Source organism: Podarcis liolepis (genome assembly GCF_965112155.1).
Source record: "Podarcis liolepis genome assembly, chromosome: 6".
In the NCBI taxonomy this organism is placed as follows: Eukaryota; Metazoa; Chordata; class Lepidosauria; order Squamata; family Lacertidae; genus Podarcis; species Podarcis liolepis.
In genome coordinates this window covers 56,188,618-56,213,906 of record NC_139559.1, presented here as the reverse complement: position 1 = coordinate 56,213,906, position 25,289 = coordinate 56,188,618, and the positions used below count along the sequence as shown (strand labels likewise).

General features: G+C 42.3%; 1 protein-coding gene across 4 annotated transcripts in view; it reads right to left on the bottom strand.

Annotated features, from left to right (window-relative positions):
- OSBPL9 (oxysterol binding protein like 9) overlaps positions 1-22,313 on the bottom strand; it is a 61,092-nt gene extending 38,779 nt beyond the window's left edge. Inside the window, exons 1-3 of one of the 4 annotated variants that reach the window (XM_083509569.1) lie at positions 21,880-22,313; positions 9,471-9,521; positions 3,689-3,767 (exon numbers count right to left, since the gene is read on the bottom strand). In XM_083509569.1, coding sequence (XP_083365695.1) covers positions 3,689-3,767; positions 9,471-9,521; positions 21,880-21,990 — 241 coding nt within the window. In that variant the 5' untranslated portion in view covers positions 21,991-22,313. The remainder of the gene's footprint in view (positions 1-3,688; positions 3,768-9,470; positions 9,522-21,879) is intronic. The other 3 variants (XM_083509566.1, XM_083509568.1, XM_083509570.1) reach the window with 3 other exon arrangements.
- Between the last annotated feature and the right edge of the window lie 2,976 nt (positions 22,314-25,289).

The window sequence follows — 25,289 nt, the reverse complement described above, 5'->3', positions numbered from 1 at the left end:
CGACTGCCGCGTAGCAAATTGTCACAACTCATAAGGTTCCGGATAGGCACTGGTTCAGGTGATAGGGATGGGAGAACTGTCTCGCCATCCCTATGTGAAGGGTATTCCATTAAAGGAATCCAGGGACTCAACTCAGTTTGGTCAACCACCGAGCGCAGGTTGTGCCCGTGTCTGAGTCCAGGGGAACATCTGGGGAGTGGACATAGTCCGTTCCCAGGCTTTCCGCCAACCTCAGGTGTTCACCCTTGGCTGACCTATGATAGAGCTCTGGGTCAGCGCTACCTGCAAGGGTGCAGGGAGCTATTCGAACCAGAGCCCATGCAACTGCTCACTTTCTGTAATAAAATTGTGGCCTAAATTCTGCCAAAAACCAAACTAAAATTTGAGTCAAATGTGTCTTTATTTAGGGGGGAGGTCTCTGGGTCTGAACACGCAAATGGCCAATTATATTCACAACCATCTAATAAAAAGAAACTTTCAGGAGACTAAATCGGTTAGGCACAGTTACATCATTCCTCCTTATGAGTAAGGCCAAACAGTGGCGTAGCGTGGGGGGTGCAGGGGGGGCCGGCCGCACCGGGCGCAACATCTGGGGGTTAGGGTTAGGGGGCGCAAATCCACGGGTTAGGGGGCGCAAATCCACGGGTTAGGGGGCACAAATTACTTGCCTTGCCCCGGGTGCTGACAACCCATGCTACGCCACTGAGGCCAAATGATTTCCAACAACAAAGACCTCACAAGTTAGAGCAAGAAAACAATGTACATAGGACATAAAGTTCTACATTTATTCAGCTAAAATACTATGCATACTTTCAAATAGTAAGTACCGTATTTTTCCCCCTATAGGGCGCACCAGCCCATAGGGCGCACCTAGTTTTCAGGGGGGGGGATCAAGGAAAAAAATATGATTCCCCCCCCCACAGCTCTGGGAGCAGCCTGTGCACTACTCCAAGACCTTCTCCCTGCTTTTGCAGGAGGTGGCGGAATTCCCCCACCTCCCGCAAAAGCCCTCAGGAGCCGCGCGCGACTCCTGCGGGCTTTTCGACCAGGAGGGAGAAGGAACTGACTCAGCCAGTCAGTCCCTTCTCCCTCCTTGGGGAAAAGCCCCCAAGAGCAGCGTGCTCTTTAAAGGCTGCATCGCTCCTTCGGGTTTTTCGACCCAGCTTGTGGGGCTGGCGGTGGGGGGAAGCACTGCCTCAAAGCCGGGTCGGGGAGCAGCACTAAGGCATCGCATGCCTTCCCGCTGCCCCCCAGCTTGTGTGGCTGGGGGGGGGAGCGCTGCTTTCCCCCACTGCCAGCCTCAAAGCCAGGTCGGGGAGCAGCGCTAAGGCGTCGAGCGCCTTCTCGCTGCCCCCCCCCAGCTTATGGGGCTGGCAGTGGGGGGAAGCGCTGCTTTCCCCCACCGCCAGCCTCAAAGAGCAGACTCTCCTGGCATCAGCGAAAGCAATGCGAAGCCTCCGGAGCGCAGGCTTCGGAGGCTTCGCGTTGCTATCGCTGAAGCCAAGAAGCCTGCATTCGCCCCATAGGACACAAACACATTTCCTCTTCATTTTTGGAGGGGGAAAAGTGTGTCCTATAGGGCGAAAAATATGGTAGTTCTTCTGCCACTTGCAAATAATGTGCAAGCACTGTGATTCAAGCAAGTTAGTATTTTATTTTTATTATTTTACTATGGGGAAGGGCCTACTAGAACATGCAGTGAATGCAAGCATTCAGTATTAACCAGCACCTTGATCCAGCAGTTTCCTGGTGGTGCAGAAACAGTAACATGCACACTAAGCCCCCTGTTATAAAGCTCTTCTCCGCTTGCCTCAGTGTGGGGGAGACTACCCCAACATTAGGAACACTGGGCATAAGGTTACATTGATAAAGGCACACAATATTCAGTATCAGCATTGGCCATATACTCTGAATAAATCTGTACTTGTAATCTCACCTCTTGTAAATATACTAAAGTGAACCAACATTTGATAAAAATGCTACATTCCATAGAGGATGCATGTCATCATACAAACTGTATGTGTTGCATACAGATACGATTGTTTAATGTGCATTTTATTTTACATTCAGTCTTAAATTGATAATGCACCATTGATATTCGTAACTTCTAGTACACATCAGTAACCACTAATCCATATAAGAGCAATTTCCTAACTATGGATTGCCATCTAAAATAATTTACTTCTAAAAAATGCATCATCATCTTCAATACCTACACAAGCCAACAGAAATGCCAAATCATAGTAAAAATAAATTTCAATGAATTAAGCCAAGACCCTTTAGATACCACATAAGTTGAATATGTTATTTAAAGGCAACATTATTAAATACTACTTTGTTCTGCTATAAGGTGTTTATCTCTCAAGAGGCTTTCCTTTCTGCAGGCAGCGAACACAAAAGCAAGAGAACTGCTGCAAAATTAGAACTGCAGAAGGTATTCCTTTAATAGCTGCAGTTTTCTACTGCAGATTTCATCCTTTATCTGCATCATGATACACAATACAGCTGCTACTTTTTGAAGAATGCATGTGATGTGGTCTGTTTGTATTAACAATTAATTAGTTTGCTCTCAAGAATACGTTAAGAATATGTCCTCTTTTTGTGTGGAGCTGTAAAAAATTATTAATGATGCTTAATGCAGCTACTAAAAAGCCACATGACAGCAGAGTCATTAAGACACCATAGCAGAGGATAAACATATACACAATTTGGAGCGTAAGGTTTATTACTGGAACTATTTGAGGAATACTTTGCCAGAATATTAGGATCCTCAGTACTAAATAATAGTGCTGAAGATAAACCACCACAACAGTTTGCAGTTCACAAAAACTAAGTAAAGAATAGCATGAATCAATCTAATTTCTACAACCGAATTCTCACTGTTTCAAGTAAAGCATTTTATCTGCAACTCATCTGACACTGAAAAGTAAAGAAAAATATCAGATGTCAAAAGCAGAGTAAATTACAATTTAAAGGAAAGATGATAACCAAAAAAATGGGAGCATTTTATTAAAAAAGACCATTTATTAGGAATTTCAAAAGGAATTAATGAAAAATACAGTACCTTACCCTTTCTACTGGTGAACCATAGCATGCAATGACGAAACATAGCAGTAACAGATGGCATTGGAGTTGTAAATATGAATAAAAAGATAAAATAGCAGGAAAATGATGTTTGGCAGACAAGAACAAAGAAATAGAGATGAAATGAATGAGAACTTGTAGATCCTGAAGCAAAAATCCACCTTTAAATCTGCTCCCTCTGGTCTCCTCACATATTCAAGCCTTTAAGTTCAATATCAACAAAAGCTGCAACCTCACGCGATCTCGTGGCTTTCTCCATGCAGAAAGGCACAACAGAACATCTTGATAATAAAGATCGGTGGTGCTTTTTTTGCAAGCAAAACCCATCAACGAAAGCCCATTATTCTCTCCCCCCGACTGATATATCCTTTAAATTTTTAATCTCCAGATCCTGCCAAAGCTACCGTCCTTTCTAGCACATATGTATACACTGCAGATATAAATCCCTGCCTAACCCACACTGCTCCTGACTCCAGAATGTTCCCTGTACATTGATTCATGCAGTTCTGATTATAAAATGCTTAAAATTAGCCCACTGAACTGTAATTCAATATAATTTTCTGTGATTTATTCTAATATAAGAAATCCTCTTCTTTCAGCTCACCCTGGAAATGGAAGGTTTTCTGATCAACAGTTATTGTGAAGGTGCTGTCGTCCTCATCATCTATACCAATCACAGCTCCCTGTGAAACAAAGAGCAAAAATTCTGATAAGGCAGAGCAGTGACATCAGCAGCATGCAGTCTATTGCTACACGACCAGAATGCAAAATTCATGAACAAATTTTGCAAGGCTTCCAGAGTCAATACTTAAATTAAATTAAATGAGGAATTTACAAAAACAGTTTTATTCCTTCTTTAGTTAAAGCCCCATGTGCATTGCTTTTTCAGAAGAGGATAAGGAATTTTGCACTTTAAAAACTTGCATTCTATAAAGGAAACAAATTTACAGTTAAAGAAAGCCTCTGGGAATTTCTGCTATTCAATCTATAAAACAGAGCTATGAGTGCCTATATAATCATCCATATCAGTGCAATGCCTTTATTAGGCCAACCAAAATATCACACAGCTTTCATGTGCAAGCTTTTTAGTTCTCAATAGTTCTTCATAAGACTCCTCATCAGCCTGGAAAATACCAAGCTTGCACACTACTTTTGAGACATTTTGACTGGTGTAATAAAAGTATTTATTTAAGATGGAACGTTTAATATTAGTCAACCCTGTTATTGTTACTTTTTGCATAAAATCATGCAGCTCCATGTACCTGAGAACACCATCGTGTATAAATTTCAAAAAAGAATTTACATTGCAATATAAGGCAATTGTGCTGAGAGGTTCTACAAAGTTCCATCGTGTTCTTCCATACTATTGAACATCTATTATAGGCTTGCAAAACTGAACCCCTCCCATCCATTAGCAGATGTCATGAGTGACATCAGCCAATTGACAAGTAGGCTTGGTTTGAGGGGAATGGCCTTAGTGGCTAACCTGGAACCCCTGAGGGACCAAGACTGACCCATGGACTGGAGGTTTCCCACTCCTGATCTATATGATGCTTCTGGGGGAGGTTATAAGCAGGGTTGAAGTGCTGTGAGGATGGAAGCAGTGTCAGCAATATGAAGATGACAATGCATAAGATCCCTATTTTCTAAACTAGGTGAAGTTGTACAGTTGATGGACTATTGCCTAGAGGCAGTAATGGGCCAATAAATTGAAACTGAATCCTGACAAGATGGCGATACTATGGGTTACTTATTCTCAGGTCCAGAAATTTGGTAGATGGCCTGTTCTGGACAGGATTGTACTCCCCTTGAAAGAACAGATATAGAGTTGGTCTTGGATCTGCTTTGGCATTGGAGCTCCAAGTGTTCTCTATAGCTAGGGGTGTTTTTCTGCAATAGTGGTTCTCAAGCTACAGCCACTCTTGGACTGTGATAGCTTTACCACAGTGCCCCACGCTCTGGTAACCTCCCAATCAGATTACTGCAATGCACTCTATGTGCTTTAAAACCACCCTGTGGTCGTCAGATGAAGGGTGGTATATAAATTTAATTAATAAATAATAATATATAATGTGGGACTACCCTTGAAAATGGCTCGGAAGATGCGACCAGGGCTGGGTGATATCAGTTTTTCAACATTGCAGTGTATCACCAGCTAAACATTGTGAAATAATAATACATCATCATGTTGAAAAGGAGGGAGCATTATTCTGTGCCGGGGTGAAGCCAAATCGCCTCAGCTCCTTCTGCTGCCAGCGCCCGGCGTGGAGGGAGGAGGGAGGAGCGTTAGGCCCACAAAGTGCCGGGGTGAAGCCAAACTGCCACTGCTCAACCACATCACTAAAAAGGAGGCCACTTTTTGAAGGGAGAAAGGTGTTCACAAAACAATTCACCACCCACTTTACCATAAGGTATTCACTGCTCAGAGAGAAAGGAGGCAGCCAGAGAAGGTAAGGCGCCAGGCAGCAGGCAAGCCCCAACTGCAATATACCGCCAGGTATATTATGCTCTGGGCCTCAGACCTGTCCTGGATGATGTACTGATACATCACCCAGGCCTAGCTGCAACAAGTGCAGAATACAGCTGCCAGGTTGTTGAATAGTATCGCTAGTTAGAACTAGGTAAAGGTAAAGTGACCCCTGACCATTAGGTCCAGTCGTGGCCGACTCTGGGGTTGCAGCGCTCATCTCACTTTATTGGCCAAGGGAGCCAGCGTACAGCTTCCGGGTCATGTGGCCAGCATGACTAAGCTGCTTCAGGCAAACCAGAGCAGTGCACAGAAACGCTGTTTATCTTTCCGCCAGAGCGGTACCTATTTATCTACTTGCACTTTGAGGTGCTTTCGAACTGCTAGGTTGGCAGGAGCAGGGACTGAGCTACGGGAGCTCACCCCGTCGCGGGGATTCGAACCGCCGACCTTCTGATCGGTAATTCCTGGGCTCTGTGGTTTAACCCACAGCACCACTCGCATCCCTTAGTTAGAACTACATAACACCAATTATGAAGATCCTTCTCTGGTTGCCTATATGTTTCTGAGCCCAATTTAAGCTGTTGAAGCTAACATATTTGGACTGGGAGACCAAATCTTTTCTCTCTTTTACTGCACTTTAAGATTAGTGGAGGGATCCTTCCTGTTGTTCTACCATTGTGAAAGTACATCTATGGTGGAACCCATCTCTGGAATGCCCTCCACTCAAAGGTGCATCTGGCACCAACATTACTTAGTTTTCATTTCCAGGTAAAGATGCCTCTTTGCTCTGAAGCTTTAGGTGAAGGCTACTGGCTGACCAGTTATGATTTGAGTATATTTGCATGCTGTATTACAAATTGATTTAGTGAATACGATGGGTGTGGACTCGTTCTGTTTTATGTTGGCATTTATTCCATGCACAGCAGCAGAAACATCTCCTATAAAGCTATCCTTAACTCTCAGGTCCCAGAGAAGTGAAAACAAGGAATATATTTTCCATGGAATAGGGAGGCAGAATGGGTACTATCTTCCTGGCAATTCCATTCAATAAGGTCTAAAAAAAGTTGCAACGGTGGCAAGAGGGTGGCAGGTGTAATATGACAGGTGCAAAAAAGATGAGTGACTGCCCTCTCAGTTGCAAGGCTGCTCCACCTCCAAAAGCAGGTTGAACTATCATCTGTGCCTGCAGGAAATTGATATAAATCATTCAGTACAGGCTCACAGGCTCGACACATAACCCACATTCTGCCACAAGAGTAATGGCAATCAGTGCATGGATAGTGCATGATGCAGCTTACAGAAGGACAGAGAAAAACGTACCCACAAGTTGTACAAGAGATGAAAGGTCCTGGTTTGTGGGTATCTCATAGGCATTTGGTTAGACCTTTGTGTGAACATGATGTTAAGACTAGATTAGCCATTGGCCTGATCCAGCAGAGATAAATGTTCTTATGTGCTTACACACTATTATGTTCTAGTTATGGAACAGTATTTATCGAGGGGGGGACACTTCACATTATTCAGAATGAGAAGATTTCACATCAAAATCCACTGACAATTGAAAGACTGGACTTATTTCCATTTATTTTTTCTAATATTTCCCACATGTTTCATTTTAAATACATTAACAGTCCAGTCTGCAAGTCCATTTTTATCACTCCTGGGGCTTACTCCTAAGTGCATATAAGACTGCAGCCTAAGGCACTTCTATACACACTTACTTGGGAATAAGCCCCACCAACGTACTTGAACTTATTTTCAAGTAAGCATGCACAAGACTGAGCCACAGAATGCTCAGCATCAAAAGGCTATATTTTGATCATACTGTGTACAGATTAATTCCCCAGGGTCCAAGAGCTTTTCTTGTTATTCCCCAGCTGTGCCTTGAGAAAAATTGATCCTACCTCCTGAATTGTTTAAGCAAAATCTCCCTTTGGATTTTAAGATCCAATTCAGTGGGTAAGATCAGATTTTTGCAAGGCACAACCATGGAAAACGAGAAAAGCTCTCAGACTCAGGGAATTAATTAGTCCACAAGACAATCAAAATATGGGTCAAGTGAAAGTATGGAGAAGCCTTTGAGCTACAACTAAGGTCACTATTGTAAATTATTTAACTGTGACAACTGAATATTTTGCAGCAAGAAATTACATCTTAAACTACAATATGGAACTGCAATATGGAATCTGTTTTATTGTATATGAAAGGCTATTTTTACAATGTATGCACATCAGGAATTTTGAAAAGCCATATTGCAACAAATGACAAAAAAAGCATTTTGCTGTTCCATTTCCAAGATACACACAGGTGACTTACCAAATTCCAGAGATGGTTAGGCCTTAATTACATTAGCACCCAAATTATTTACTATTTACTACAGTTACAGGTTAAGAACGGACCTCCAGAACGAATTAAGTTCTTAACCTGAGGTACCCACTGTATACCATTGTATTTTAAAACTGCTTGAAAATATAATTATGACCTAACATGCTCTTGACAAAAATAAAAAGCTTCTACCATGTCCTTTTTGGGATTCATAATTTTACAAAAAGCTAACATATGCTCAGGACAGAGACAAAACTAATTTAATATCAGCTATAAAACAAACTGTTTAAGTAATCCACACAACTTTTCCCTATGTTAAAAACCAACTTCCAAAATCAGACTATTTGGACCTAAGATCTTGCAATAAGCTAACATGAATTACAAATTACAGTAAAGGCATGTACAAAACACAGCTATCATATATAACTTCTATCCTATAATATTGAACGAAGCTGAAACTCCCCATCCCTGAGCCCTCTAGTCTGGTGCTGCTGCTGCTTACGCCAGATCACTCAATAAGAAAACCATGCTCATTCACAATTTGATTGGGACAAGCGGGCTGATCCGGCTTGCATTACTGAGACTTAGGTGGATGAGCTAGATGGGCCTTGACCTTACCTAGGGCTGGGCAATGTATCATCCAAAACCAGCTTGAAGTCCATATGACCTGGCTATATATCACAAATCATAATGTGTGTGTGTGCACGCGCTATGCAAAAATCACAATGTGGGGAAAACTGTGAAGCCAGCCAATGCTTCTCTCCATTCCTGCAGTCCCTGTTAACTCTGCCGGCTCAGCAGAGTCTGGTAGATAAGGCAGGATGCTCAAAAGCTCTTTCTACAGTGGGAAAACCCACTGCAGAAAAAGTTTTTAAGCTCTCAGACTTGCTAAAGTCTGAGAGTTCTCAGGTTCTGGGAAGGTCTCATGTGGGCTCTGGTAGGCTGTCACAAGATCTTGGATAGCTCCACAAGATCTTGCAGGAGCTTCCCAGAGCCTGCACGAGAGTCTGGTAAGCAAGTGTGAGAGCTTAAAAGCTCATTCCGCAATAGAAAAACCTGGCACAGAAAGTGTTTTTAAGCTCTCCACCTTGCACGTGTTTAATTTGTGTGATTTCTGCTGGCAAGTTGCAAGTCAACTGTATACGTACACGCACAAACATACATATCTTAATTCAGTCCAACGTCTAGCATAAATGGCTGTCAACTACCAATAAAACCTGAAACCAGCCAATAACTCAAAGGGACAACTGTGCAGTGATGCCAAAGACAACTTGAGAAGCCTGAAATGTCAAGCTAACATCACCACCATAGGTTTTTTAGTCGATTTTGAACAAAAACACAAACAGAACTGTCATAAAATGGGCAGCAACCTGCCTCAATTCCAATCTTAAAGGCATATAGACCTCAAAGAATTTTGTAATGAAGAAAATATAGATTGCATTTAAGATATGGAAGGAAAATATAATTTGTTCCTCGTCTTTAATTGATCACTGACAGAACAAAACAAAAAACCATCTCAGAGGCTAGCAAAGTGTTTGTCAAGTATATCGCACAGCACACATCTAAGAGATGTATAAAAACAGATACTTACCCTCAATCTAACACAGCCTCTGCGTGATCCCCGCATCATCTTATCCTTTGACTGAAATAGAAAAATAAGTCAGCTAAATTAAAATTTCACCACTGCAAATGCTTCAAAATTGTTCATACTCTTGTTATCTACACACCAACTGTCTTGTGATTCCTCACAATATGTACACATGTAAAAATGAAAGGTATCTACTTAACCCATAAGATTTACCACAGATATGAGGCACTCGGATTGTGTATGCTAAATTTTATCATGTAAGTGCCTCATAAAGATCTATTGAGCAGAAAAGTGGCTCCAAAATAGTAATTTCTTACTCTTCTCCAAGGAAAGACGTTAAGAAGAAACTAAAGAGTACAAATAAGTGGTTCCAAAGCCCACTCTCGTGATTATGACTATAAACTCCTCCCAGTCCCGCTTGCATGCATCCTTACAGAGCAGGAGTCAAGCTACCTAACACCTCACCATTATGCCTCTACTTTTTTATTAGTCCATCTGTAATCCACCCCATTTGTTGTTTAATAATTATGGGTTCTCCTAAAACCAGATTCTGCTGCCCTATAACCCACTAGATACCATAAAAATGCCCCAAAATGACACTGGCCCAGTTCCCATGCAACTTTAAACGAATGGATTAGCAATATGTATAAACCTTGCCTAGTAGTTTAACTATCGTTTGTTTACTGCCAACAAGCCACAATAGGAAGCCATTGTTTGCTAAATGGCTTACAAACCTTGGTTTGCTTTAACTATGGCTTAGCATTATATGGGAACCCAGCACCATGGTTTGCTTGATGATCCCACCCCAGAAACTCACCAAATTATAAGCGCATAAGGCATTAACAGCTGGAAAACAAATGCTGGAGAAACAATACATGGGTTGTTTGATTGTCTGTGGAACAACTTGGGGTTAATTTATGGTTTGATAAACAATCCACAGCTTAAACAAACCACAGTTTATGTGTGAACTAAGCTGCTGGCTCAATTTGCATGTCACAGTAAACCACATTTAATAGTTTACCATGAACATGCCTTTCTTAGCTGTTTGTCTCCTGTCTGCTATTGCTCAAAAGAAACCAACAGCTCAGAAAAGTTAAATCATAGTTTACTGTGACATTCTAGTAAGGCCACTCTAGTTTGAAAGCTACAGGAAAAACATTTGTCTGTCAGCGGAAAAATTAGTGATCAGCCACAGAATCCAGGACTGGGGAATAAAGATGCTTAGCAGCCTTTTGTTCTAAGTCGCAACTAGGCTAACAGACTGAAACAAAACTATACAGAACAATATGTTCCACCACACAGAAGACTGCAAACTCAAAAGCAATAATCAAGAAGAGGGCCTCCCTTATTTGTGTTTAAGAATTCAAAAAGCAAACTAGGCTATTTAGCTCTAAGGGCACAGGCATATGACAATCTATTCAACAGAGGGAGTAAAAACCGAGGCAAGATGCAAGCTGCCATTTCAAACAAATTTTTCTTTACTTAAAAAGTGGTCTCAATCAGTTATTTCCCTTCCTATTAAACCTGCAAATAAAAGTTTAAGGCTGTTCTCATAGAAGCTAGAGCTCATTTTGATAAAATGTATTCTAAGGCAGACTCATGCCTCTGTTCAAGTGTTTTGCAAGCAAGCTTGGGAACAACAGCACCATGCCATCATACATTTTATTTACTGCAAGTGTGCTAAGTTCTGTACACAACACCAGTGCTTATGCCCAGAGGATTTAGACCTGGTTCTCACAAACAGCAGATGGAGTCATAAAACCTGTAGTAAGCTGCCTCACTTCAAACTGAAGTTAAGGATTCATGTAACTGAATGCTTTTTTTATCTAGTTCCTCATCTAGCACATTGAAAAGTAGGTATCAGTGAGAAGAGTTGTAGCCTAGCCTTTTCTACATGCAGGAACCCTTTTTGTGAAGCAGCAACCCTTTTCTGCGAAGACTTACAGTCCGAAGTGATATGGCTGAACACTGACCACTTCACCTGCTATCTGTCAGAACTAACTAGCCTTAGATTAATAGGATATGAGGAAGAAGCAACAAGAGGTGACCACTGATGTATGGAAATAGCTGTATTTCCTTACCTTCTGCTACCATACTATCTGTCCTCCTAGATCATATGTATTAGTCTTATTATGTATTGAATTTATACACCGCCCTATACCCGGAGGTCTCAGGACGGTTCAAAGAATAAAGTCAAAATATAAAACCATAAAATACATAAAATGAAAACAACCCAATAGTAACCCCCCCAAAAACCCCCACATTTTAAAAGGGCATAGGATGTAAATCAAATCAACCAAAGGCCTGATTAAAAAGGAACGTTTTTGCCTGGTGCCTAAACGTGTATAATGAAGATACCAGGTGAACTTCCCTGCACATTCCATAGATGGGGAGCCACTGCAGAGAAAGCCCGTTCTCATGTTGCCACCCTCCTGACCTCTAGAGGAGGAGGCACACAAAGAAGGACCTCAGAAGATGATCTCAGGGTCCGGGTAGGTTCATACAGAAAGAGGCGGTCCTTGAGTTATTGCGGTCCTGAGCCATTTAAGGCTTTATAGGTCAAAACCAGCACTTTGAAATGGGCCTGAAATTGGTAGCCAGTGAAGTTGGACCAGGATCAGCATAATATGCGCAAACCGCCTTGCTCCAGTGAGCAACCTAGCCGCTGAATTCTGCACTAGCTGAAGTTTCCGAACCGTCTTCAGAGGCAGCCCTACGTATAATGCATTGCAGTAATCTAACCTTGAGGTTACCAGAGCATATACAACAGTAATTAGGCTATCCCTGTCCAGATAGGGGCATAGCTGGGCCACCAGCCAAAGCTGATGGAAGGTACTCCGGGCCACTGAGGCCACCTGAGCCTTGAGCGACAGGAAAGGATCTAGGAGTACCCCCAAACTACGAACCTGCTCCTTCAGAGGAAGTGTAACCCCATCAAGAACTGGGGTGGTTTCATGTATGTTTTTCCAAACAGGCACCTTATCCTTACACACATACGTTAAGAAAGATAACATCTAAAATAGGTCTGTAATAGTCAATCAATGAATCTAACCAATTGTTTAAAGACATGTAGATGGCTTTTTATAGAGCACTCAATTAACTGGGCATCATTTCAGAGGGGTGTTTATTCAAGCACGTACAGTATAGGCTCAGACCTGGCTGAACAGTTTGGGCAGTCTATGCAACTAATAAGACAGTTGCTGTGAAAGTTAGAGAACAAATACCACTCTTCTTGTGGGTGTCAGTATCCAGAATGCCTGTGGCTGACAGCAAACTGTCAACTTACACTACATGAACTTCATTCCTTTGGTTAATGTGAGAAGCCCCAGCCTTCCCACCCTTGGAGAACCATCACTGCATTTGCACAAAGATCCTATTTAGCATCAAGGTTTGGAGGAAGGCTGGCATTATATAACCAGTGCATTGCCAAGGAACTCTGAGAACTTCAGAAGTACTACCAGGCATACAAGCCGTTCTTCCCACTTCCCAACTTAGAGCTGGAGAGTAGAACAAGGAATTGCTCTTGCCCTCATAAGAAGACGCTAAGTCAAGGATCAATGGAGAGGCAGGGCTCTCGCAACTAGTTTTTGGCTTGATTGCCATGATCAAATAACTGTTTGAGATGAGGTTTTAGAAATAAGAAAGAAAATATGCGAAACAAGTGAATAATCTAAAGCAGGCATAGGCAAACTCAGCCCTCCAGATGTTTTGGGACTACAACTCCCATCATCCCTAGCTAACAGGACCAGTGGTCAGGGATGATGGGAATTGTAGTCCCAAAACATCTGGAGGGCAGAGTTTGCCTATGAAAGCATTTACCAAGTAAGTGTAGATACTAGATGAAGGTTGCTATCCTGACAGAAATAAACTAACATGGAAGCAGTTTCAGAATCTAATCTACTGCCTGGGATTTTTCCACTGCATTGACATGAAGAGGAAACTCAAAAACAATGGGCCTAAAATTCCCAAGCCAAGAAAGGAGGAGAATCTCATATTTTGTCTCCATCTTGTGGATACTCAAAGCAATAGCAGCAGTTTTATCTAGTCCTCTTGTGCAATATATTTCTGTAAAATAGCAAATAGAATTCATAACATCAATGAAGAGTGACTGTATACTAATATAGGCATACACTGCATATTTATGAAGGCAAGCCTCTTTAAAAGCTAAGCCACAAAAATCCATTTTAAAAGCACAGAAGGACCTAATTCAACCCAACAGAAGGGGATCAGAGGATGGGAACAGGAAAGATTTCTCTAGAAAGAGAAAGTAAGTTGACTACTGAACTATAATACTGTATAGATCTGCAAATATGTCTTATTGAGCAACCCTTGAGAATAAATTTCAAGTAAAAACAAACCATCTTAACTTACTATGGCTGCAATGTTATATTCACTTGCCTTGAGTAAGGCCCTTCTGAACTTAGTTGACTCCCTCAATGTTTGCCATAAATGACCAAATGATTAAAGCACTGTTTGTGAATATCTTCCCATCTGCATTATTGAGCAATAGCAATATATTTACTGCAGTATTAACTTTTCCAGATAATGCCAGGCTTGTGAGAGGTAGAGAAAAAGATTAAGACAATATACAACTTCATGCTTAATGTCACAATCATAGGCCTGTCAGAATAGTTTTTTTTAATTTGTTATTTTCAAGCGCACTTTTTGAGACCTGAACCAAGAGGTCAGTAAAGAATTCCCAGAACTAGCCATGCCCTAAGCTATAATTGAGAAAGAAGAGATTTCAATACAGGCACTGATAACCCACATCTCTGTTAATGATGAAGGGTTAATTTAGCACTTTTAAATAACTGCAAACTTATCTCTGTTTTTCTACTCACTTTTTTATCTTTCATGAGCTCATAGATCATTTGAATACATTAAAGTTTAGTTGTTTTTCAGGTCTCTGATATGACATGTTTAAGAGCCTTGCTGGATTGGGCCAAAGACTGATATAATCCAGAACTCTTTTCTCACAGTGGCCAATGTCAGGGACTGGATAGACACCGGAGGGCACTGAGGGATGAGCAGCCGGATGCTGCCACTGCCCAGAGCCCGAGGCGGTGCCTCTTTCCTTTCTTCCCTCTTACTCGGTTGCCCTCCTCTCTCTCTGTCTCTCTCTGTCTCTCTCTGTCTCTCTCTCTCTCTCTCTCTCTCTTATTTCCTCTCCCCCCCCACTCGCTTCTCTCTCACTCCCTCAGCCTCACGGCCTCTCACTCTCTCCCTCCCAGGGGGGATTTTGTCACACACCCCTAGGCGTGACACCTGGGGCGCACCGCCCCCCGCCTCCCCTTGTGACGCCCCTGCTTACAACCTCTTTTTGTTTTAACCAACTTGTTCAAATTTGGTAACATCAGCAAGCATGGCTACTGCACCCCTAACTCAAGTAACCCTAGGGCTACTAAATTAGGTTAAATAGCACAGATCCCCATACCAAGCGTGGGACTCCACCTTCTATATCCCTGCACTGAGAACACTGTTTATTCCCACTCTTTGCTTCCTGTTTCTCAACTGGTTACCAATCCATATAAGGACCCTTTCTCTCATTCCATGACTATTAAGCTTACTTGGGAGTCTTTGGTGAGAAACTTTAAAAAAGCTTTTGAAAAGCTTTCCTAGAACAGTCATTAAGCTAATTAGCCAGTAATTTTCCAGATCCTCACTGAATCTTTTTTTTAAAAAAAGTTGATGTTACAGTGGCCTCTTTTCAATATTCAGTAACGGAGGCTGATCTTAAGTCAAGTTACAGTTGGTGCAGAGTTATGCAGAACGTAACAAGTTTGATTCTCAGGACCAAAGTACACATTATTCAGAAGATCTATGACTGAATCTTATGCATAGGGCAGGCAATTTGATCAGAACAGTGGAGGGGGCAGGATAATGTTTAACCTTTTTCCTTGCAGTTATCTGAGTTAAAGTTTCCCTGCAATATGTTCACCCCATAGGGTAAAATCACACTCACACAAGCATCAGCTTGGAGGAGCAATTTGCCTGGAACTTACATGGAGCAGGCAGTGTTGAACATACAGTAGGGCTGCTTCTATGATCATACTGGCAGTTTTCCATGGTTGTACAGTGTTTCAGTTAAAAAACAACAACACACACACACCAGAAAAGCCAATCATAGATCTCCTACATCACATGAAATTGTATCTTCAACAGCTGGAGTTAAACAGAGACAAGAAGTCTGACCCCACCCCAATGTGTCTCTGCATTCAGAACAGGAAACACAGACTTAGACCATGCAATCTACAAGCTTCTGCAACACAAACTACCCATCATAATGACGAGCATTTCCCTATCGCTGTGAACTATCACAATAAGAGTATCATAGAATCATAGGAGGGTTGAAAGGGACCATGAGGGTCATCTAGTCCAACCTCCTACAATGCAGGAATATTTTGCCCACCAGGCCGTTCAAACCGACTCTGAGATTAAGAGTCTCATGCTCTCATGACTGAGCTATCCCAGTTACACTAGTAGTTACACGGAGGCAATGTGGCCCATCTGGCTACGTGCAAAGGAAAAGCACAAGAGATAGGAGTTGGAAGACAGGGGGAGAGGGTATCCTCCATATACTATACTATCAGGTCCATACTTCTCACATTTTGCAAGCAGTAGCCATAAACCTTAGCTGTCAACACTATACAGTAATTACAGTACACTACAGCACTTAATTAGGGATGCGGGTGGTGCTGTGGTTTAAACCACTGAGCCTTGGGCTTGCGAATCAGAAGGTCGGCGGTTCAAATCCCCACGATGGGGTGAGCTCCTGTTGTTTGGTTCCAGCTCCTGCCAACCTAGCAGTTCGAAAGCACGTCAAAGTGCAAGTAGATAAATAGATACCGCTCCGGCGGCAAGGTAAACGGCATTTTCGTGCACTGCTCTGGTTTGCCAGAAGCGGCTTAGTCATGCTGGCCACATGACCAGCATGTCTGCAGACAAATGCCGGCTCCATTGGCCAGTCAAGCGAGATGAGCGCCGCAACCCCAGAGTCGTTCGTGACTGGACTTAATGGTCAGGGGTCCCTTTACCTTTACAGCACTTAATTACCAAAGTTCAGGCCTACACGAGCAGGAAGATACTCATCTAACCCCAGGCTCACCAGGCTCATACTACTGTATTATGAGAGAGCTTGCCAAAATGCTTATCTGCCCCCTCTCATTCAGGATTCATTTCAACCCCCAATTTGTTGAGGACTGAAAGCAAATCACAAAGATTATCCAGTGCAGAAGTGCGCACATCTGATTTCCTAACAGGCGTTTATACTTTTGTCTGTAAAACAAGCTCACCAAGAATCTTGTTTTGAACAGATGTGAAGTATCAGGTTACTTATTGCAAGCAGAGGGAGAGTCCAAGGTACCAAATGAGAATGGAATGCAGTTACCTCATGCAGAAGATTTATGTAAACAGTACAGTGCTTATTTTCCTTTGTGGCAAAGTAGCATCTTGCTGAAACAGAAAGAAACTGTATCTAAAACCTGCAGTGGAGTTCTCTGTTTCCAGTTTTGTGTACAAGACATCATGAGGTTGTTGTTCTACAGCAATGTGTACAGAAGAAAGCCTAGATTGATCTTGATGTATTTCTCTTATACAATTACCGTATTTTTTGCACCATAACACTCACTTTTTTCCTCCTAAAAAGTAAGGGGAAATGTCTGTGCGTGTTATGGAGGGAATGCCTACGGGTGGCATGCCTATGGATTTTCCTCCTCTAAAAACTACGTGCGTGTTATGGTCGGGTGCGTGTTATAGAGCAAAAAATACGGTAAATTCTTTGTACATTTCCCGCCTGAAAATTTAGATCCATGGGGCAAAAAATTAAACCAGAACTAAAAGTTACAGCTGGCAATGAAATAGTTTTGTTTAAGGACTCTTTCAGCCATTGGGTTTGCTCACTTTATTTTCTCAGGCATTTCCATTCTCCCTTATGAACTCATAGAAATGGCAATTTCAGTGTTCTCCAAAGTACATGGAATGGTTTAAGATGAGCTATACCTTTAACACCCCAACATCAGCAAAATTATAAAGATTAGGTGAGTTTACATTTACCCACTATGCTTGCCTGTTCTTTTGTTGATGAAAATTTAATGTTCTGCAGAACCTGAAATTTTTGGACAAAGAATATACGTGTAAAAGGAATAGAGAGAAGTTATTCTCTCTTTCTTGTAATACTAGAATTCAGGATCACCCAATTAAGCTCTAACTCAAATTAATGGAGGCTAAGACTATCAATGTCTGCTGGTCAAGATGGCAATATACCACTTCCAGAGTCAGAGACGCCATGCCTCTGCTTACCAGCTGCTGGGGAACAGCAACAGGAGAGAGCTGTTACCTCATGTCCTGCTTGCGGGCATCTTGTAGGCATCTTGTTGGCCACTGTGGGAAACAGGAAACTAAACTAGGTAGGCCTTTGGTCTACTCCTGCAGGGTTGTTCTTATGTTCTTAAGTTTCAATTGGAAAGCAATGAATTCAATTAGAAAGCAACATATTGTGAACATATCCTCATATTAAACTCTTTTTCTTTCAGAAGAGCCTTCCTATTCAAAGCTCATACACCTTAAGAAAAAAGACACAATAACTATGATAAAGACAATCACACTGCATCATGTTGCCAAATTCAAATTTTTAAACAGTGTATATGAGTTTGAAACATAAGCATATTTGAACTGTTTGCCTGCAAAGTGAATATATTCACAAGCCAACATCAAGGCAAGTACTTTTACAGCTTTACTTCAGGCAATGAATCACCGTGACTGCTATTTTAACCATGGTTTGTTGAAGAAACCATGAACCATCTCACAGATGAATGAACAAGTCACATCTTATTTCTTGAAAGCTTAGTTTGTTTTCCAGTGGCTCTTGCCTCATGCCTTTGTAGTTTGGTGAGTGTCTGAGGTGCAATGATGAAACAAACCATGATTAAGCAAGGCGGCTGGGTTTGACAGTAACACTAAAACCACAGTTAAAACAAGCCATGGCTTGTAAGCCAACAAGTTGTGTCTCCACACTGTTGTTTGCTGATAGAAAACAAATCATGGTTAGTTTGTTGGGCTGGGTTTGTGTGCTCAACAAACCATGACTTAAGAGTTATGTGCAAATTGAGCTCTGTAATGAACAGTTACTGAAACTTTGTACAGTATTAGCACAAGAGCAGAACACCAAAACACAGATCTCCATTCTTATATAGTCTCTTATATTCATGCACCCAGAAAGGAAGCCACACAATACTACTCCATACCCACTATATTAATTGTTCCTTATAATATTCCTTCTTGGGAGGAAGAAGAGTGTAAGGGAAAGAAGCAGAGACAACATCAGTGCCTGCTCCAGTCCGACTGTCTTCTCCCCACACCCAACTTTACATGTTTGTCTTAATACTCCAAGATTATAAAAATGCCTTGAGTGTCTTGACAGATGCGGCAACTTTATTTATTATTACTACAATTTATTACCCACCCTCACTCTAAGGTCACAAGGCATTGGTGTAGACTTTGTAAGCAAATATACAGCAGTACATTCACATCCTGTTGGAAAAATCTGGGGGGGGGGGAGAATAAAGGGTCATCTAAATTAAGAAGTGATATTAATGGTTCCTGCATCCATATCGGAGAACTGCAGCCCCTCATACCTCTTGCACTACTGCAGCAGGAAGTAGTATTTAATGTTAGTCCTATTTTTAAAGTAACACCTCTTCCTAGCACAGGTTCTTTGCCCTTGTTATACTGTATAACAATAAGAATCTCTACATTTTCACAGCAATGTATCATTCGTAAGGGCAGCTCTTACATGCTAACCTGTTGCACACTCAAAGCTGAAAGCATCTCATAGAATCATAGAGTTGGAATAGACCACAAGGGCCATCGAGTCCAACCCCCTGCCAAGCAGGAAACACCATCAGAGCACTCCTGACATATGGTTGTCAAGCCTCTGCTTAAAGACCTCCAAAGAAGGAGACAGTAAAGTTACTGACAACTCTATTTAAGAATGTTTTTATCTTAAATATTACCCCCTAAATGGTTATCATCCCTCTCAATATACATACTTTGAGATCATAATTTCCCAATATAACCCCAAGGACTAGCTCATCTGCCCAAACTTCAAAATTCTACCTCAAAACGTAGCTGCTATCATCATGTTCTATTATTAAAGTATTAGGACTGGACATTCCTACTGCTTTACCCACCCCACTTCAGTCACCAGAACTAAACCCATATGGCAATTCTATGGTGTAAGCCTTAAAATACACAGATGCCTCTATTCCAACCAAAGACCACAATGGTAATCTCATATTTCCACATAACACTTGCATGATCAAACTTATAACATGTCATAGTCTTAAATGTTACTAACCAACCCCAGTCTGCAGCTTAGTCAAGATGCCAGGCTGCCCTCAACAGGGTTTTTTTCTGTTGTGGTTGGAATTCCTTCCCACTGAAACTTTGGCAGGCACATTCTCTCTTCTCAGAGGGAGTGGTCATAAAACTTACCTTATTCACTGTAACTTCTGCAGCTAGGTTAAGTTGTTTGTATTCCTCTGTTGTTTATTCTGACACTGTTTATCCCAGTGTTTCCCAAACTTGGGTCTCCAACTGTTTTTGGACCTCAGCTCCCATCATCCCTAGCTAGCAAGACCTGTGGTCAAGGATGGTAGGAATTGTTGACCAAAAGCAGCTGAAGACTCAAGTTTGGGAAACACTGGTTTATCCCATGCTGCTGCTATGTGATTAGAAGTTTTCCCAGTTGGTTCTTAGACCGGAATTGGTTTTTAATAATGAATCATTGTTCTTTATTTTTATTTTAAGTCACATTGAAGTCAGTATATTTATAGATCACCTTTCAGCCATAATAAGTAAGAAGCAATAGAGTGACCTTACAGTTACTATGGCTTATTTATTTTACTTCATTTTATAAATTTTTATACTGTCCTTCATCCATAAATCTCAGGAAAGTTCACAACATAAAAAATACATAATAAAAAAACAAAATACATAATAAAAATAAGAACACCCCCCAGACACAAGCTAATAACCCCTGCCTCTGCTTGAAGATTGTTCAGTAAATAACGTTCACACACAAAAAAACATATAGTATACTGTATTGGTGATTATTAAGAAAAAGTAAATGTTTCTAGTGGCAACTAAGTAGAAACAAAACAAGTGCAATTCTATACATGTCAACTCAGAACAAAATCCTATTGAGCTCAAATTACTCCCAGTTAAATGTTAAAAGACTGCTACCTATGACTAACCCTGAACAAGTTGCCTGTCTATAATGTTCTAATTGAAACCATAAAATAAATTTGGATTGAACAAGTTGTGTGCTAATGAGATGTTTTACCGCACAAAGCACCTGCTAACTTGCAAAGTTTACCGCTATCAAAGACTACTACTTTGACCGCTATCAAAGACTACTCTGAAGCAGCAACACTCAATTTAACTGAATCTTAAACAATTTACTGAATTAAACCTATTCAAACTTTGTTTTAAGGCCACAATTGTTACATAGTAAACCCCAGATTTGTGTGTTACTGTTTTTTTCAAAGATACAGTGTAACTAGTGTGGTATAGACTGCAAAACAGGCAGTTTTGTCCCTAATGTCCTGTTTGTAAGCTGCAGAAAGAGCACCTCAGTAGTTCGACCTTGTGTCTGATCCTGCCAAACAACTCTTTACGCTTTTAATTAATCCCCTGTGCTGTGCAGATTTCAATTATCAAGATGTCTCCCCTGAAGTAGACACAGTAATGGGCAAGACCGTAAGCAGAGCCTGTGTTTTGTTTGTTTACTAATGTCAATGAAACTTGCTCTCAAGTTTGGGTGCTCAGGATGGAGTCACCATCTGACAGAGAGGGGGAGAAAGTTACTGCTACTTCCCTTTTCTGGTCTATTCCTACTTCAAAAGAGGGGAATGGTTGGATTCCGCCTTTAAATGCGGCACAAAAGCAGCCTTGGCTGCCAACGTTTATCACGCGGAAGCTCTACCTCGCTTGCCAAAAGGAGTCAACCCCTCTTTCCTCAAGCAAGGAGAGTACAGCTTGCCCGCCCCCAGACCCAAAACAGGCGTGTGCTTTTGAGACCCGCCTCCCCCTTTCACAAAGTAAAGAGCACTTAGCACCACCAGGGCCTTCGGCTCCCCCCACCCCACAAAAAAACCCCACTTCAGTCGCCTCAAGTTAAAACGCGGCCCGCCCCCACGCCCCCCTCCACATAAATCTCCCAACGCTACCACCCTATTGGCTAGCGCCAAAATCTCTGCCATCCCTATTGGCTTCCTCGCGACCGCGACACTCCCTCTCTCAGAAACCCCTACCCCTGGCAAGCGGGCATCCTGGCTGTGCTCCGCTTCGCCCCCCCCATCCCACCCCCACAGCTCCGTCCTCCCGGTTTGCCCCCCCCTCCCTCGACACGCACCGTATAGTAGGAGAGCAGCCCCGCGTTGTAGTCGAGCACGAACCAGCGGTACTGCCAGCCTTTCATCACGTTGGTCCATTTACTCAGCGGGCCTTCCATGATAGACGCCATCTTGGGAGCCGGTAAGATGCCAAGCGGCCCCGCTGAAGCGAACGCCGGTCGCGCGGGCGGGGCTGAGGGAGGAGGAGGAGCGGGGCCGGCTGGGGGGGGAGGAGACAGGAGGGACGGAGAGAAAGAAAGAACGCGCGAGCGGGTGCGCGCGCACCGTCAGTGGGCTAGGCCTGACTGAGGCGGCGCGAGATTAAGAGGAGAGAGGTGACGGGCGCGGCAAGGGAAAAAAACACCGCACACACACACACAGAGCCTACGCTGCTAACGAGAGGGAGGAGATAAAGACTGAGGGGGCGTGACTTGTGTACTGAGGGACGCAAGGTGGAGGGAGGGGGGCCAAAAAATAATAATCGTTAGGGGGCGCACGAGGGTTTTTGGAAAAGTCTTGGGGAAGTATTGTTGTTTAGTCGTGTCCGACTCTTCGTGACCCCATGGACCAGAGCACGCCAGGCACTCCTGTCTTCCACTGCCTCCTGCAGTTTGGTCAAACTCGTGCTGGTAGCTTCGAGAACACTGTCCAACCATCTCGTCCCCTTCTCCTTGTGCCCTCCATCTTGCCCAGCACCAGGGTCTTTTCCAGGGAGTCTTCTCTTCTCATGAGGTGGCCAAAGTATTGGAGCCTCAGCTTCACGATCTGTCCTTCCAGTGAACACTCCCGGCTGATTTCCTTCAGAATGGAGAGGTTTGATCTTCTTGCAGTCCATGGGACTCTCAAGAGTCTCCTCCAGCACCATAATTCAAAAGCATCAATTCTTCGGGGATCAGCCTTCTTTATGGTCCAGGTCTCACTTCCATACATCATGACTGGGAAAACCATAGCTTTAACTATACGAACCTTTGTCGGCAAGGTGATGTCTCTGCTTTTTAAGATGCTGTCTTAAAGTATAGCGAAGCATTTAAGGCTGCTGCTAGTATGGGTTTAAAGGTGCCGAAAGCTGTATTTCTGCTTGCACGTAGGTGACCTGGAAGAAAGCCTCGTTGAAACTCCTTTCGAGTGCATTCGGAGTTACAGAACTTCATTTGGGTGTCACTCTGAATAAAGACGGTGCTTATTATCCTGTTCCCACTACAGATGTGGAATTCACTCAGCACTGACAAGTTTTCTTGGAACCCTGGAGCTGTAAAGGTATTTTGCAGACACTCTAGTTCTGATTGGATTGCTACTATGCTTTTCGTCTGCAGGGGCGTAGGAAGGGGGGCGGGGGACAGGCTGACCCAGGTGCCATCATCATGTGACAAATTGTCAAGGAACAATTACTGCCCTACTAGGGCGGTTCATAAAAAACCTTTTTTTAAAAAATGCCTGCTCCAAAGGTCTTACCTTACTACACTAGGGATTATATAGCTATATATGATATTTCATGCATATCAGTTAATATCTTGACCCTCCTCCACGGAAATAGCTGTTTACTTGGCCGTTTTCCTATGTCATGAAGGCTGAAATTTCAATTCAGTGGAGCAGGTCAAGCCTCCTAGCCGCCTGCTTTCCTATACAGCCAGTCCAACTGGTGGCTCTGGCTGTCTGCTTCCTTCTCCTTACTCTCAGTTGTTCCCTTGTAGAATTCAGCAGAGAGGAGGATGGAGACAAGCCTAGAAAAGTGCAAAGTTGGATTGGGGTATGTTCTTTACCATGAAGCAAACTGTGCATTTGAGCAATTTTGCAATCATGTTCACTAAACAGGAAAGTAATGGTCAGAGTTTTTCTTGGCATGTGGCAATATGCTTCAGTACTACTGTTGATAGTTTCAAAGACCTTAAGGAATTCACATGATTTCTCAGACCTTTTGCTCAGTATTCCTGGGACTGCAGAGCTGGAATGGGGGGAAATCCCTATTAAAACTTTCTACTAACACCACTCCTCCACAGCCTGATCATATCTATATTTATATTAGAGGCCAAAACAACAAAGTTTTGTGGCATGTTAAAGACTGACAAATTTTATTATGGCATAAGCTTCCATGCATTACGTGTTGTCAGAATACTTGAGAATGTAAGCCATTTGTTCCTGTTTAACTTTAGGGTGACAATCCTGTGCACACTCAGTGATTGTTAATTCATCTCTGAGAAAGTTTGCAAAGGATCAGAATACATCTTTCCCCAATGCCAGAATAAAACATATTGTTTGGAAGCTATTTTGGAAATCAGTGACAATTAGTGCACACTAATTGGGAACTTATGGTGAAGGGCTGCTTATAAATCAAATTAATAACAACAACCAACATAATTTTAATGTGAAATGATTAATCAGCTCCTAAGCATGCTCAATGGAATTTGGTGTTTTTTTAATATACTAAGGCTATAATCCTAAATTCGTGACTTACCTCAGAGTAAACATGCATGAGATTGGTCTGAACATTTAGCATGACTGGAATTACTCTGGATTTATACAAATTAGAGAAATACAGTGAATAGTCACCAACTATAACAGGCCTAGGAAACCTGAGCCCCAGGCAGTATGACCAATGAGCAGCGATGATAGAAGTGGTAATTCAGAAAAATCTGGAGGTCCTCTGGTTAGCCACCTGTGTTTGGTTGCAATCTTGTTTAGAAATTATATGGTAGAGGAGTGATTCTGCATAGTGATATAAAGCTTGTATCTGCTCTAATTCCTTTAGTTCAGAGATGACTAACCTGTGGCCCTGCACACATTGCTGGACTCCACCTACCCATCAGCCTTAATCAGTATTTGTGGATGATAGAAGTTACAGATCAGCAGCACCTGAAGGAACATAGTCTAGCTACTCCTGCTTAAAGTTGCAATCCTAGCTATGTCTATACAGAATTAAGTCCTACTGAATTAAATATGGCTTACTGCCAGGTAAGTGGAATTAGGACTGCAGCCATAGTTTCTAATCAACTTCCTGCTCTTTTAGATTACTCATGCAAGGCTTTGCAGCTTTACTCCTTTTTATGTGAGTGGGATATACACACACTGATATCTAGCTGAATATGTGGAGTAGAGACCGCAACAACGACAATGTAGTCAAATTGTCATGAGCTGTCATGACCAGCTTTTTCTTTTCTTTTCTAGAATGCAGCAAACCACTTAGTTTGTTTTCAAAAGGGAATTTAGTGTGGGAATGGTAACATTTCAGTTGGGATTGAGGCTATTTTGACTGAGATGAATACAGTGGTGCCTCGCAAGACGAAATTAATCCGTTCCACGAGTCTCTTCGTCTTGCAGTTTTTTCATCTTGCGAAGCACGGCTATTAGCGGCTTAGTGGCTATTAACGGCTTAGCGGCTTTAAGAAAAAGGAAAGAAACTCGCAAGAACTCGCAAGACGTTTCGTCTTGCGAA